The sequence below is a fragment of the Dipteris shenzhenensis genome, chromosome 33, assembly GCF_047967505.1.
Source record: "Dipteris shenzhenensis isolate YYH24624 ecotype China chromosome 33, Dip_SZ_1.0, whole genome shotgun sequence".
Taxonomy (NCBI): Eukaryota; Viridiplantae; Streptophyta; class Polypodiopsida; order Gleicheniales; family Dipteridaceae; genus Dipteris; species Dipteris shenzhenensis.
In genome coordinates, this window is record NC_141628.1 from 4,214,430 (window position 1) to 4,231,475 (window position 17,046).

At 40.2% G+C, this 17,046-nt stretch overlaps 1 protein-coding gene across 4 annotated transcripts; it reads right to left on the reverse strand.

Annotated features, from left to right (window-relative positions):
• Window positions 1–5,959: 5,959 nt before the first annotated feature.
• LOC147879558 (zinc finger A20 and AN1 domain-containing stress-associated protein 8-like) lies at window positions 5,960–8,536 on the reverse strand. Of its 4 annotated transcripts, none has more exons than XM_087371570.1 (2): window positions 8,410–8,526; window positions 5,960–7,001 (listed from the first exon to the last, which is right to left on the reverse strand). In XM_087371570.1, the coding sequence occupies exon 2, from the start codon at window positions 6,916–6,918 to the stop codon at window positions 6,397–6,399; it is 522 nt and encodes a 173-aa protein (XP_087227696.1). In that variant the 5' UTR covers window positions 6,919–7,001; window positions 8,410–8,526; the 3' UTR covers window positions 5,960–6,396. The 4 variants fall into 4 exon arrangements, with proteins under 4 accessions (XP_087227696.1, XP_087227694.1, XP_087227695.1 ...); XM_087371568.1 differs by having other exon boundaries at window positions 5,960–7,046; window positions 8,386–8,526; XM_087371569.1 differs by having other exon boundaries at window positions 5,960–7,046; window positions 8,410–8,525.
• Between the last annotated feature and the right edge of the window lie 8,510 nt (window positions 8,537–17,046).

Sequence of the window (17,046 nt, forward strand, 5' to 3'; positions counted from 1 at the left end):
CATGCTTATATGAGCTTCGTGTGGTGTGCCATGTTGTTAAAAGGTTTTTTATTTTAAACACACACACACCCAAACCTCATTAACCTTTGGCTAGGTTAACCATGTGCCACATTGGTAACCCTTGGCCAGGTTGCCACACATGCCATGTGCCACACACATACACACACAATCCTTTTACCCCTTTTGCGTTTATGCAATTAAATTTGTTTACTTTGTTGAAAAACCTTTTTTCTGACCTTATCCCTGACCTCTCTTGTATTCCCTCTCTCTACTTTAATTACCTCCTAATTTCTCTCTTTTCCAAAATTCCCTAATTTCCACACACACACACACTTTCTACCCCTTCCTCCTTTTTTCCTCAAGTTCCCCCCCCCCCCCCCTTCCTTTTATCTATCTTCTCAATAAGATTTTCTACCCCATATAAAAAAATTGGTAGCTAGTGATCATATATGGGAGCAAACACCTTATGGAGTGATGCTTGCATTCTGAAGAGATTTGCAAAACACTAAAAATTAAGCCTCTGCTAGAGTACGTATGTAAAAATAGTTTTGCATAAGAAATGCTAGAGAAGGCGGTTAACTCGAACACACGGTATTCTTTAGAGCTTCTTAGGTTCACAATCCCCACAAATCATTGTTAACATTGGCATTCCTCCAGTGTTGGGGTGTTTGCAGACTCTGGGCAATGGTGCATTGAATGCATCTGTGCCATGGGGGGCAAGACGTCGGCAGGCAATCTAGACCATCCATATCCAATGGGCATGCCCACATAGTGGGGTAGTCTATAAACATGCTTAGTTCCACCATTGTTATGAACCACACACCTTCGATTCTAGTAGTTGTTGCTTGTTCATATACTCATGCAAGGACTAGCAATAGAGACTAAGCATACTTTGTCGAGAGAAAGCCCAACAAGGCACACTAGTTGAGGCCACATAGTCTAGATGGGATATGTACACCCTTTATCACAAAGAGGGGTGTAGATTAAGGAGCTCAAGTAGTAGGGCACTTGGCAACGTAGGTCCTAGGCGGATGTGCCACTTTGAAATGGACCATGGGTGTGTGACTGGGTGGGTGTGTGAAAGTGTAGATCTCTTTGGACTCCACCCGAAAGTCCCATCAGAGGAGAATGGAGGTATGAAGGTCAAATAAAGGGAGTTTTTTCACACTTCCAACTCACATCTTTTGTGTGTCACTCTGTGGAAGTTGTTTATTGAGCATGATTTTCTTCTTTTTTTCTTCCATAATTGATTGAGATATCTATAGTCTAGCTTATCATTTTAGGGTTGGTTTTAACCAGCTCATTCATGAGAGAAATATTTTTTTAAAAACCATCAATAAACACAATTTTCATGAAATGATAAACACCAAATATTCTCGCTTTATTGTTGTACTTTGGCTCATATCCAGCAAGTTGCACGGCTTTGGGCCTAGCTATAAATACATCTGAGTCTCCTACATGCAACCTATAAATCTATCATTATTCCTTTCTCATCTATTCAAATTTTTTTTTTTTTTTTAAAGACAAATCAACTCAAATTTATGTGATATAGGATTTCGATTGACTCAATGAATTTATTTTCTTCTTCTTTCCTCACCAATGCATTTCAATTATAGGCATTTTTTTCATAGCACTTGATTGATCCATGCTAAGTTAATCCATACCACATACATCTATACTAATCAAAATAAAAGGAGAGAGAAAAGTAAGTAGGACCTTCTATTATGGGGTCGCCCCAAGGATCAATATCACCCATATATCCCTCTTGTAATTCCTCAAGTATACGTGCATAACCCATATTCAGTAAAAGTTGCATAGCTTTGGGCCTAGCTATAAATACATCGGAGTCTATCCATGCAACCTATAAATCTATCATTATTCCTTTCTCATGAATTCAAATTTATTTATTTATTTTTTAGACAAATCAACTAAAATTAATGTGATATAGGATTTCGATTGAGCCAATGAATTTATTTTGTTCTCCTTCCTCACCAATGCGTTTCACTAACAGGCCTTTTTTTCATATGACTTGATTGATCCATGCTAAGTTAATCCATACCACATACATCTATACTAATCAAAATAAAAGGAGAGAGAAAAGTAAGTAGGACCTCCTATTATAAGGTCGCCCCAAGGATTAATATCACCCATAGATCCCTCTTGGAATTCCTCAAGTATGCGTGCATAACCCATATTCAAGAAGTTGCATGGCTTTGGGCCCAACTATAAATACATATGAGTCTATCCTACATGCAGCCTGTAAATCTATCATTATTCCTTTCTCATCAATTCAAATTTATTTATTTATTTTTTAGACAAATCAGACAAATCAACTCAAATTTATGTGATATAGGATTTCGATCGAGCCAATGAATTTATTTTTTTCTTCTTTCCTCATCAATGCGTTTCACTAATAGGCATTTTTTTCATATGACTTGATTGATCCATGCTAAGTTAATCCATACCACATATATGTATACTAATCAAAATAAAAGGAGAGAAAAGTAAGTAGGACCTTCTATTTTCCAAGGATCAATATCACCCATATATCCCTCTTGTAATTCCTCAAGTATGCGTGCATAACCCTCGATCTAACACTATAATTTTTATTTTGCCTTTTATCATTCCTTGGACTTGGACATCATGTACTCGTCTAATTCAACTTATTATTCCAACATATTGATCCACAATAATATAAAAATCCCATGCTACAAAACCAATCCAATCGCATGTTCTATGTACACACTAGCTCCACTTAAAAAAAAACAATTAATTAGTGTTGCAAGGCACATAAATTAAGTTATTAACCTCAGTTAAAACCCCCTAAATCAATTAATCTAAGTTAGCCCCTCCTCTCCTATCTGCCTCACCTCGCCTTGCCTTGCCTCGTCGCTCCCTTGCCCCTTTGCCTCACCGTTGCCACTCCCCAGCTCGCCATCCTCCCCCTTTTCCCTTCCATCAGTCAACCTCTCCTACCCCCCCAGCTATCTCCCTCTACTAGCCTCCCCCCCCCTTCTCTCTCTCTCTCTCTCTCTCTCTCTCTCTCTCTCTCTCTCTCCACACTCTGTGTGGAGAGCGGCAAGAGGGCTAAACGACAGTCTACAATCTTGTAATAAGCATAAAACTCTTGTACAGTAATTGTGGCTTATTGTGCTTTCATTTCATCATCCTCACTAGCCATGGCAACTTTCCAAGCTCAGCATGGCACCACCCTCGCTCTTTCCTTACTTGCACCACTGACACGGGCAACAATTCATTGCCTGACCTACATATTTTAAAGGACACCACAGGCAAAGCAAAGACATCTCTTTGAAGAGCTTGCTCTTTTTCTGGAGTTAGTATTGCACTTAGCAAATATGCCGCTGATCCCTACCGTAGGCTATTCTTTTTGCCAAATACTATAGAGGAGAATGTTACCACAGCCTACCTACAAATTTTAAAGCAAATAGCGTGTGACTCAACGTCTCTCATGTGCAAAGTGCTCGCGACGATCAATGCACTCAATTGATCATGATTAGGAAGCCAAAGTAGACAAAGGAGAGTAGGAGATGAGGGGCAAGGGGCCGGCGTGAGGGCTCAAAGGAATGGCATAAGGGCTCAGGAGGGCTTGGGCTGTTCTATGCTTGGCTAATCATAGGACTTGATTCAAAGTTTCAAGCATTTGATCAATTCTCTTGGCATGGGCAGTTGCAACTCTAATTTGCGATATAGCAATTCATGGATCGTCGTCGCGAGCACTTCACACATGAGACATTGAGTCACAAGTTAATTGCTTCAAAAACTATAGGTACACTACGGTAACATTCTCCTCTCTCGTCTTCTGTAGTATTTGTCAAGAACGGTAGCCTGTAGTAGGGATCATCGGCATATTTGCTAATTGCACTACTAACTCAGGAAAAAGAGCAAGCTCTTCAAAAGTGATGCCTTTTTCTTTGCTTGTGGTTTCCTTCAAAATATGCAAGGTTGGGTGATGAATTGCTGCTGGTCCATGGTGCAAGCAAGCATATCTCGCTCTGCCCTCCATCCCCTTCCATCTCTGACTTACCTGCCCTCTCCATCTCTTTCTCCAACCCAAGTAGAATTGATCAAATGCTTGAAACTTTGAATCAAATCCTACGATTAGCAAGCCAAGGCAACCAAGGGTAGGAGGAGGAGGGTTTGAGGAAGGAGGACAATAGGAGATGAGCGGCAAGGGGCTAAGTTGAGCGGCGTGAGGGCTTAGAAGGAGAGGGATGGAGAGGGGAAGTAGGTCCTACAAGGAGATGAAAGAGGAGAAGAGGCGAGAAAAGAGTCCAGAAGAGGAGGGCATTGGGCAGCCATTCACTTAGGTTAATCATGCACCCCACATTTTAAGTGAACTCTTATTATTCAAAATTCCCCTTCTTCCAACATCATGGGGACAAAGGTTAATCATGCACCCCACATTTAAAGTGGAGATCTATTTATTCAGAATTTTCCTTTTTGGCCTGCCATGTGTCCCGGGGAAGCCTAATTGAGGTGGCTCAGCTTGGAGAAGCGAAACTAATTTCCAATCCCTTTTTATCCCCGCCCCCAATATCCACAGGCCTTCTCATCATTTTTTGAATTGTTATTGGTTGGGCCAACGCTCTTTTCCTCTCCTCATCCCAGCTTACTTTTTCACTCCCTACTTTTCCTCTCTCAACTATTACCCATAGCGCAGGCCATTTGAATGACAAAAGTCATTCAACTTGTTTCAACATCATCAGGACATACCCATCCACTTCTATAATTCATTAGGTGAAGTGCTTTTGATCAAAGTGCCAAAAAACAAAGTGCTTGTCGAATAAGGACAGCCTTATGTGTTAAACTGAACGACTACCACTCAATGTCTCTACCTATGACCTGTCTACTCATTATCTGATGGAGTGTTCTTGTAGGAAACATGGAACTGCTTGCTGGTGTAAGCCATCCTTCACCACAGATACGTCTTCTTTGCCCTTGCATATCACAACAAAGCATTTTAAGGGCAAGTATTCTTTCAAGTTGTAGGCACATTTACTAATCTAGTTGAGGCTAAAGAGCATTATTACTTCTTTTGCCCTTGCGTATCACAACAAAGCCTTTTCAGGGAAAATGGGGAAGGCCTCTAGGATAACAAAGGAATTAGTCGAAGTAGTAGAGCATTTTGTCTTCTACTATTAGCATTCTTGGCTCTCGACATGGAGAGTGCACAAGAAAGGAAGAGAGAGCACCAAAGAAATTTTGCCAGGCCATTCATACGACACGCATGAAAAGGCAAGGAAGAATACAAGCAATCCTAGTGGTATAATACGTTCAGTGATAAGAGAACATGTATCGAGGTCATTAATGACCTGGACTTGGAGCACACAAACAGCTTGTGGATGATCCATACAAGAAGGTACATACAATGAGGCATTGGGCATGCTTGACAAAAACAACAGATTCACACCCACCTTCTACTTGATTAAAAGAACTACAATAAAAAACTACACACACAAATATACCCCTTGCAACTCCTTAAGGAGGATGGTGAAAATATTAGATGTCTCATTCATCAAATTCCTGAAAATAAAACATCAAGTTACAGCTGAATCAAAGAAAAGCCTAGGCATCATCAGCATATGAATAAGTCAGAAAATCCTATTAATAGCACATCTCTACTGAGTGTGGATTCCAAAAGCAGGGGCAAAGAAAGTTTCTATAAAGTACTCACGAACAACCTCTGCCACTTTCAAGGAGAGGACAAGATCATAAATGCAACACCCATAAAGTACTCCTGACCTCTGCCACTTGGGAGGACAGGCTCATAAATGCAACACCCAACCCTTTCATACAGAGAGCTGCATCTGTAGATGAGACCTTACGTTCAACGAAAAAAGTGATCCTTATTGTAACTCTCAAAGTCCAGATAAGAGAGCAACTCAGCTTCACCATTGAGGTCACACAGACTAGAGCATCCACAGTATTTAATTACAGAACACAACCATGCACCGTGTTTTCAGCTTTCCCATTACATTACATTTAAGAGAAGCAAAATCAGCAATGTATAGCTTTGAAATACCCGCCTCAGGCAAATCAGTAACACATTCTTAGAGCTTTAATCACAGTGGTGCCACCACATGATATGACTCCACTTCTCCATACACGGTGGCAGATACTGCCTCTCATTTCGGAAAGAATATAGTCAACCACAACTGGATTTTAAAAAGTTCCAACTCTGGAGTATGTGAACAGATGCTTAAAAGTAAGCTTTGAATCGATTCAAATTTGCGCTATACAATTACAAAGTGGAAAAAGCAAATGCCATGCAATACTGACCAGTCACACACGTATAGCATATAACGCTGTGTTCTACACTGGGACACACCTGCCAGGTAAAATATTAGGAGGATAAATTCTATTCAGTCCTGAGGCCTATATTTTATCGATCTTGTCTGCTTTGACAACTGGGTTGGCCTTTGCTATGGCCTCCCGTGCAGCAGCTCTGTAATCAAAAGAGCAATTATGTTTGTCATGATACCGATGAAGAGAGCAGAACTGGTTGCCACACCGACACTTGAATCCTGTCAAGCCCACACGCTTCTTGCATGAAAAGCACCTATTCGGCTGCTTGGGAACCTGCTCAGATGATAAAGCTGCACCAGAACCTTCGGTTTCCACGGACTGACTAGACGTCCCTGCATCAGGAGCAGCAACCTCTGGCTGTAGTTGCCTGCCTATCCCTGGCACAGCCACTTCAGAATGAACTGCAGACATGGCAGCTGCAGCCTTTGCAGCCTTGGCTTGCTTTAGTACAACATCTCGATAGCACTGCGAGCAAAGATTCATGGTTGCCGCACTACCAAAGAAGCCGCAGTTGTTAGAACACAAGATGGGTCCCTCGGGGGGCTGGCAGCCTGTTTCATCCTTCTCCATCTTCCAGCTTTCCTGTTCCATTCTGAGTGTCCCAGAAAGAAAATGCTTGCTGCTTCCTGTATGGCAGTTCCTTGTACAATAGCAGCAAGCTTAAGTCCCACTCTCTGTGCAAACAATAGCACACGACCTTAAATCCACAGAAAGGACCCCTGTAAGGAAAGAGTACAGTTTTTAAAGATCACTATGAAAATTTAAAGAATGAATCATGACACGAGGCACCCCAAAGAAAATGCTATAAATCTAGTAATATTGCAAAAGGTAGAAACTCCACTGAGCAGTATCCCAAAACAAATACGTGTGTTCAAAACCGAAGACAAGTACGCAAAATCAAAGTCTGAACAAAAAGAGCACCTTGCAATTAAAATATGCAAGAATGGGCATGACATGCAATTTTGAACAATATACACTTTCGCAAAATCAAACATTATAGAGACATATGCATGATTGAGATTCAAACTTTTCAAATTTCCCTTGTCTACAAAGGCCGACAAGAGAGTGAAGTATTCACTTCGTTTGGAAAAGTGTTCCTCAGAAAACAGAAGGGGACTTCAAGGGAAAATATTGGGAAAACCAACGGAAAAGCAATCTGCAAACTTGAAGTCATCTTTCATGCTTTGACTTGTTGGCCACGCTCCTTGTTAAACATTCACATTATTTGTTTTGTCTCCTTCAAAACCAGGCTGTGAACTATGAAATTCCTAAAGAATAGGTCAACGTGATGAAAGAGGGAAGGGATGAGAAAATCGAAAAAGAGCATGGTACGGAGAGTCAAAGCATGGAAGACCTAAAGGAGATGGATAGAAGAAAGGGAAGACACATAACGTAAAGTCGTAAGAGAAAACTGGCGAACGTACGTTACGGAGCATGGAAAATATAGATAGGGTATGCAAAAACAGCAGAACATGGCCGATTTAGATACAAGACCAGTAACCAGAAACCCTGCCCAAATCAACCAAGCGGGTATCGTTTGTATTTTGAACCGAAACCGTCTCAGGTAAACGAGGAAATGATACCCTCGCCCTCGCTTAACCAGCCTTCCCCTTAACACCGCTTCTTTCCAGGTACGGCCTTCCCTTGCCCCAAGCTCTGGATTGTCGTTGAAACCTTCCTTTCTTTAGCCTGCTTCTGAGATTCGCCTTTCCTCTCTTTCTAAAACAAAATCCTCGCTCTCTTTCACCGCCGTGCTTCAGAGATTCTCCGCTTTAAGGTCACGTTGTTTCTCAAGTACCACGTCCACCAACTCTCGCTCTCCCTCAGGAAACCGCCTTCTTTTCGGCCATGTTCCCATGACGCCCCGCTCGTTCAGCGGCGTTCAGAGACTCATCTCAAAAAATCTCGTCTTTGAGCCCGTGATCTCCCACCCACTGGACCAAATTCCTTTATTAGCCCGCCCGGCCTTTTCCGTCCCGGATTGTCCCAGATATCCCTCAGAAATCCTCAGAAATCGAGACAAAAGGAGGGGGAAAAGGGAAGGGATGGGAGGGATACCTGGGGGGGAGAGACAAATCGAACCTGAGAGGCTATGGCGATGGCGAAAATCTTCCTGCTCCTGCTCCTCCTCCTCCTCCTGCTACGCCGCTTGCTCTGCAGAAGAAGAAGGAGAAGGAAAAACAAGACGGTGGAGAGAGACAACACAAAAATGACCCTCCTCCCTCCATATAGGCACCTCCATTCTTAATTAAGATTTAATCTCGATGTTGTTATTATCAAATTACCGTAATTAAGCTTTGCCGTCCCTCCCTCCCACCACCACCACACACATGCCCTTCCACCTACACACATCCCCTTCCTCTCTCTCCCGAGTAGTCCTTTTGTTTCCACTGGCCATGCATGCAACCTGAACGGCACTTGCCCCAAAAGTAAGGAAAGAACAAGGGTCCCGCGATGCCGTGGGCCCAACGGCCTGAGCCATGATGCCGTGTAAGCAAGTAGGGCCCCACGTATTTCGAGGAAGAGCATCCTTTCTTTTTAAAAGGAAACTTGCAGTATGCCTTCTTGAGAATAGCCTTCACTCCACCATGTCCACCCCTTCTTTAGAGCACAAGGGTTTGGAGAAGGGGTGGGCCCAAGGAGATGAGCCGTGATGCCGTAGTAAGCAAGTGCGGCCAAGTGCTTCAAGGAACCCTTCCCTCCAACAATGTCCTTTCTTTTTAAAAGGCAACTTGTTGTGCCTTCTTCCTTCACTCCACCATGTCCACCTCTCTCCCCCACCAGCATCTTGTTGAATTTGAAAAACACTTCTGTAGAAAGACAAAAAACAAAACAATGACGAGAGCCAAGAAACAATCCAAAGAATTACGTGGAAAACACTCTCTCTTGCACCACATTTGCTCTCAAAGTAATGCAATACAAGATACCATGACGTGCATACATCTTTCCCCTTCACATCTCCTCCTTTAGGTTCACTTTTTGCACATCATTCATCCCCTTCACCCATGCCTTACACCTACCAAATAGAACTTCGTACTTAAATGCAGAGGAGAAACACACGTGTACACACACACACACACAGTCGTATGGACACACATGCACCTGCACACACACACACACTCACTTGTATTGCACAAAAGGGGTTGCATAAATGTGAATATGTGTGTTTTTGTGCCCGCATACACATGCACTTTAACAAATTAAAGGGATACAAAACCCAAGTCTCACACCATACACTTGTCTAAAGTTGTTCCAATCTTTACCCCATCTTTCTCTTAACTATTTCCACAAGAAGCCACTAAAAGCATACAAATGACTATTTTACAAGTGTAACAAGATGCACCACTTGGAAAGGGAAGATATTTTATGAGAATCATCATTTTTATCATGTCAAGGGCTCATGTGTAGGCTCCAATCAATCAACATTAAATTATTCAAGGGGTCCTTCAATAAAATCTATTAGCTAGTCAAGATAAAATAAGAGTTGCTTTGAAATATGTGGTTTGCCTTTGTTGGTTGGTTTTGATTCGCGTGTGCTACTACCACTTCATAAAAAATGAATCTCACAATAGCAGATTTTGCACGACTATGGAGATGTAAGGTTAAGTGATCCTTAGGAAGGAAGATGATCTTGCTTCTTTAAAAATGGGTCTACTTTATTCATTAGCACCCTTAATAAGCAATGATTTCCTATAGTGTTTTAAACAAAGAGGAGAAACCAAATGAGTAGACAAGAGGATAGCAATTAGGAATTTCAAAAGCTAAGAAGTATTAAATGAATTAACATATGTAATACAAAGCTATATAAATAACCAAATGGATTTACCCTATAGAAAAAGATGATTACAACTAGCATAAGAAAACACCTTTATAATGTGCAAGCGTTAGTTTAGTTCTCACTCATTGTCAAATGACCATTCATGATATGGTTCATTGAATTCACATGTATGCATAAAGTGAAAGGAAGCATTCAACATTTGTAACTGCACATGGAAAAATGCATAGATAAAAAACTTGGTTTTCTCATGTTTAACGGGTCACGAGATCATCAACTCATGCATCCTATACCTCCTCAAGTCTGTTTTCTAGAAGATTGGGGGTTATTTATTCACCTCATACACCTTCTTTGTTGAAATGTTTTATCAGTACCTATTGTTGGTTCTAAATATACTTCTGGAACTTAAATAAGCGCTTAGTGTGTTGTACAAATTACATAAAAAGAATTACTTTAAGTAGCACATATGAGAGAAAATAAGTGAATTGCTTAAACCTTCTTGTGCAAATGTAGGGGGGTTTATGAAGTGAGACTCTTTGGAAGAAAATCACACATATGATAACATTGAGAAATATCTAGAAAGTGCATGGTGTAATGTTGTACGTGAGTGCACTTAGACTAAGTAATTTTGTGAGAAGGATTGATTTTTACTTTACTTTGCGAAATGTTAGCATCATGTGATGAACATACAATAGCTTTACATACACTTCTTAATGATAACAACTCTACAGACACATCAATCAAATCTTGGACAAGTACCCCCCCCCCTCGACGGCACCATTGGATCCATGTATGATTAATACACCTCTATATGATAATGGATCTACCTCAATCAAGGTTTGAATAAGCCAAAAATGTCCCTTAGTTTTTGTTCTCGTGAGTGCATGTGCGTGCACACATGCATGTGTATGTGTGTGCATGCACATGCTTGAACCACATGCACATGTGTACACATGACTATGCATGCATGTATGTGCATGCATGTGTGCGAGCACGCACATGTATCTGTATGCGTGTGCGTGTGCATGTGTGTATTAAACATAGTGGACCCATTCATGTCTAAATAAAGAATGAACCATTGCATGGCTATCGATGCCACGTGTGAGAATTTTTTGAAGTAGATTCAAGAGAAGTGTATACTTAAAAAAAATTTAATGTTTTATGTCTTGGCATACATTAATGTAAAAAAGTATTAGATTGTACATTGTGCCAACCATTATGAATCCTTTTCCATAAATCAAGTGGCAAGTACTAACTCGCCACCATCCAAACAACAATGTGTTAAAATATTACATATTGAGGTGGGTAAGAACGTAAAGTATGCACTTTCTGAGTTCTTATCACTGCATCACAACTTTCTACAATATTTTTTGCTATTAGTTAGTTAAAAAAAGATGATATGTCAGCTAGCCCATATCTCTTGATTTTTGTCAACTTTTTCCATTTCCATGTGTATTCAGTTGAAATTATGTTGTGGTAGTCCTTTGTCACACTTTTTGACTTATTAATAACACCTTACCTCAAGCCATTCTACTCTTTTGATTGTTTTCGTATGGAGAAACCATTTCACTTTTGGTAACCTCTCAAATGATACGAAACCACAACTATCTATCTAATCTATAGAGATACTCACAAGATATGAGAGAGAGAGAGAGAGAGAGAGAGAGAAAGAGAGAAAGAGTTGGTCGATTTTTAATATGTTTTTAGTTTTTGAGTTTGCCAAACATAATATTGAAAAAAGATGTTGAATCCTTAGGTAGTCCAGGTTCCAAGGTCGGGGTCCACTTACCTGCCACCATCCAAACAAACTAGGTGTTAGAACATCATAGTTACGTTTGGGTAGACAGGTAATGCCTATTTTCCCCGACTTGTTATCGCTTTACCTAGGAATATAGACAACCATATGGATTCTTAGATAATTTTTTAAAAAAAAGCCACAAGTGGAGTAAGGAGCGAATGAGTGCATGGGTTGAGAAGGGTTTAGAGGAGGTATGGGACGATTAGTGGGCTTGGTATGTGGGGTGGTTAAAAAGAAAGTGTAAAGGGAAGATTTCACAGGGGGTACATAAAAGAATAATTCATACATGTGTGTGTGTGTGTGTGTGTGTGAAGAAAAAAGTGTTTGTGTGTGTGTGATACATTTACTAATCAAATTTATTTTGTGTGTGTGTGTGTGTCCCACAACCAACTTAGAGGATAAGACCACATGGTGGGAAGTAAGCCCACCATGTGGAACTTATTCCCCACCTATTGATAATAAGTGAATAAAAGTGAATCTATATGATAAGTGTCAAAATGCAAAAATAATGCCAATAGTAAATGCATTATCTACTTTTACAAAATAGATATAAAAGTTAGTAAGAAATAAGGCGGATCAAAAAATGACTAGGGATTATCCATGTTAAAGAATTATTCAATGGATGTGAATTAATTGTATGGCACTAGCCCGCTAGTTGGGAAATCAAAGTGTGTGTTTAGATTAAAATGTCCCATAAAAAATTAAGCCATACAATTAATTCCATCAATTGGATAAAAAGTCAAAAAAGGGAAACATATAAGGAAAAAATGTTTGAGACATCTTAGTTGAAAAATGCAACTAGAGTTTGCAAAAATTTTGATCAAAATAAAGAATTTTAAGTATTGAGTTTGACAAATATAATATTGAAAAGAGATGTCAAATCCTCAGGCAGCAGTCCAGGTTCCGAGGTCGGGGCCCACTTACCTGCCACCATTTACCTAGGAATATAGACAACCATATGGATTCTTAGATAATTTTTTTAAAAATAGTCACAAGTGAAGTTTAAGTCACAAGTGGAGTAAGGAGTGACTGAGTGCATGGGTTGAGAAGGGAATAGAGGAGGTATGGGACGATTAGTGGGCTTGATGTGTAGGGTGGTTAAAAACAAAGTGTAAAGAGAAGATTTCACGGGGGGTACATAAAAGAATAATTCATAGTTGGGGAAGTATACATGTGTGTGTGTGTGTGTGCCTCATTTGGAAGCTTATAATATTTTATAATTGAAGAGAAGTTACGATATTGAAAAAATAAAAGATGAGATTTATGCACACAAAAAAATAATTACATTAAAAGATGACAAATGAAATGCCACGTGTTTGAGGGGAGTAATATCTACGATTTGTTTTCAAATATATAGGAAAGGCTTTGCTTGATAATTGATTGGTAATGTACTAAGTAACTAATGGAATGACCTTTGAAAGGAAATGGGGACAAATGGAATTACCCACGCTTTAGTGGAGAAGTGTGAATGGACTTTGAAGATAACATGAGCCAATGGTTGAGTAGATTTAGGGGCAATTAAGATGATGGTGCACCATGTCTCCACACTAGGAGCGCCAAGTGTAGAGTCCCCAAACCCCGACCATACTCCAGCACCATTAAAAGATCCCGAGAGGGGATAAGCTCTGTAGGGTTCAATGCCTCATATATCTAAGGTTCCCATACATACACAATTGCTTATGGGATTACTCCCCCAAATGACATCTGTCAGCAAACCAACAAGCGCAACCATTACCAACCAAGCAAACAAGGGGTACACATTGGTGTTAGCCCATATCCACCCCCTCCCCCCTCTTGTGGGTTAAGCACCTTGAAATGTGGACTGACCAAAGCAAAGACCAGCCCACTTAACCACAATGATGCATGACAAATTACACACGGGTCAGCAAGCCAAAGGTGCCCCAAAGTGCCTCAAATTCCATGCCACATAGGCAGTGTACTACTAGTGCAAGCAACAACAAAGTCACACTTGACGCCATTGACATGGAATTCCTGCCACAAAATCATGACACTCCCCTCGACATGCAGCAGTCCAAGATCCACCAGAGAGTATATTATCTACCATGCATCAATTGCGTGAAAGTCACCACCAAACTCCACAGGTAGCTTGCTCTAATACCATGTAAAGTCCACAACAAGAGCGCCGGCTACTACAGGGTCCCCAAACACTATCCCTTAGCCACGTAGCCTCCTGAGCCATCAAAAGATTTGGGAGGGGATGAGCTCTGGAGGAGTTCAATGCCTCATATATCCGAGGTTCCCATATACACACAATTGCTTATGGGATTACTCCCCCAAATGACACATGTCAGCAAGCGCCTTAGGGCCTCTCTCAACCATTACCAACTAAGCCACACAAGGGGGTACACCAAGTGGTTAGCCCATATCCAATAGCTGGCACCAAATACATAAACCAACTAGAGGGTTGGAGAGGTAATCTTAGCCTAAGGTTTAACTCGGAGCGCGCTATGGATTGGATGCCTGGAAAGGCCCATATCCAATAGCTGGCACCAAATACGTAAACCAACTAGAGGGTTGGAGTGGTAATCTTAGCCTAAGGTTTAACTAGGAGCGCGCTATGGATTGGATGCCTGGAAAGGAAACTTTTAAATGAATGAATCTAGAGGAGCTACTAAAGGACATCATCATTATGAGATTGTTAAGGGAGTATATGTACCATGAGAATGTAGGTTATGTTGAAAAGGCTTTCATTCTGAAATGAGCATATGGTTTTGGAATGTTATATGATGCAAAGCCTTTTTTTTTTAATTGATGATGAGCCACGACTAAAAGACTGCATGTATTTGATTGTGAAGCTCATGAAATGGTTACCTATGTGTGCATGCTTTGAATAAATCTACCTACCGTCACCTATAAAGTAGACCCAATTCGGTAATGCATGACTATTGTACTGTGTGCTTATACATTATCAAATATGTGCTAACTATAACATATGAGGTTGTTTTCTAAGATTTTTATGTGTACTAGATCTATGCTAGCATAAGCAAAGTAATAAAGACTTGTTTGCCTCAATTTGGTAACCATATAAACCAAAGAGATTATTTATTTGAGAACGTAGTATGTGGCAAAGCCTTTTTACTTTCGATAGATGATGTGCAATAATTAAAAGACTATGTCTACCACGGTTGTGAATTAAAGAAATGGTAACCTATGTGCATACTTTGAGTGAATCTGGTTATTTATATATGGAAGGGCTGCATGGTTGTTTCAATATCACGTTAGTGGTTATAATATAGATTCGTTTCAATTATATATGGTTTAGAATCTTGCTTTTAAGATTTTTTTGATAAGCTTGTGTGGCACTACAAATCAAAATGATTGCAGTACTGGAATAATGGGATTTCTATGACAAGTCTATCTTCTTAGTTAGTTTATAGATGATTTGACAATGAACAGATATGCATTAACTATAGGTTGTTAAAAAAAAACAAACTATAGGTTGTTTTTTGAGATTTTTTAGTACTATATCTACAATGGCATAAGCAAAGTAATAAAGATTTATCATGGCTTTCAAACTGAATAATTTGGAAAACAATACATTGAAAAAGATAGGATATTTGTTTCATTATTTTTAATGCAAAATTGTGCCTTTGGCTTTACATGTTTATGATCTTTATACATAGAATAGTCATAAGAACACTGTGGGATGTTCTCTAACCCTTAAATGTTCTATCAGGAACCAAAACAAAATGCATGAGCATGTTTTTGGATTGCCTAAATAACTAGTGAAACACTATGGCTAATCATGCTATATTTATGTGAAAACCACCGAAAAGCAACCACCAGGGTCACCCAAATAGTCCTAGCATATTCTCCAAAATATAAGCTCTAAAAAGGCAAAAGGGGGAGGCTTAGTTGCCTCACCTTCAATTCACAAGAAGCTCTTGAAACAAATGAACAATGGGGGGCTAACCAGTCGTGAAATGCGCCAGCCCATAGCCAAGAAGAGGCTTTGAGCTCCACAAACATGGGTGCCTCTTCTCCATATTGTGTTTCTCTTGCTCGAATCTTCTTCTCCATAGTAAACAAAGGACCTCGAGCACTAAAAACGACCAACTAGCAATCGCGCCTATGGAAGTTGCCAAAATGCTGCTCTAAAACTCAAGCTATAGAGCGAGCTGGAGCAACACCGAGTTGAGGCAAGAATAGAGGAGAAAGGTGCCAGAAAGGTGACCAAAGCGGGCAGGGACTATAGGGAATAGAGGCAAAAGGAGACAAAACGAAGGAGTCTGTGGTATGCTATTGCTACATTCGATACTGTCATTGCTATGCCACCATTATACATTCTATTTAGTCATTCCATTCCACCATTATACGTAGGCATATCCATACTAGCCCATAAATGCATGTATCCTATAAATTACTTGATCTCTTACACAAGCATAGAGGAGTTAAATTACTTGATGTGTGTGTGTGTGTGTGTGTGTGTGTGTGTGTGTGTGTGTGTGTGTGCGCGTGTGATTTGGAAGCCTATAATATTTTCTTTGTTCAAATAATTGAAGAGAAGCTACGATATTGAAAAAATAAAAGATGAGTTTATGCACATGAAAAAATAATTACATTAAAAGATGACAAATAAAATGCCACGTGTTTGAGGGGAGTAATATCTATGATTTTTTTTCAAATATATGGGAAACCTTTGCTTGATTGATTGGTAATGCACTAAGTAACCAATGGAATGACCTTTGAAAGGAAATGGGGACAGTTAGAATTTCCCACGCTTTAGTGGAGAAGTATGAATGGACTTTGAAGATAAAATGAGCCAACGATTGAGCAGATTTAGGGGCAACTAAGATGATGGTGCACCACGTGTCCACACTAAGAGCACCAAGTGTAGAGTCCCCAAACCCTGACCATACTCTAGCACCATTTAAAGATCCTGAGAGGGGATAAGCTCTGTAGGGTTCAATGCCTCATATATCTAAGGTTCCCATACATACACAATTGCTTATGGGATTACTCCCCCAAATGACATATGTCATCAAGCGCAACCATTACCGACCAAGCAAACAAGGGGTACACATTGGTGTTAGCCCATATCCACCCCCTCCCCCCTCTTGTGGGCTAAGCACCTTGAAATGTGGACTGACCAAAGCACCAGCCCACTTAACCACAATGAAATGTG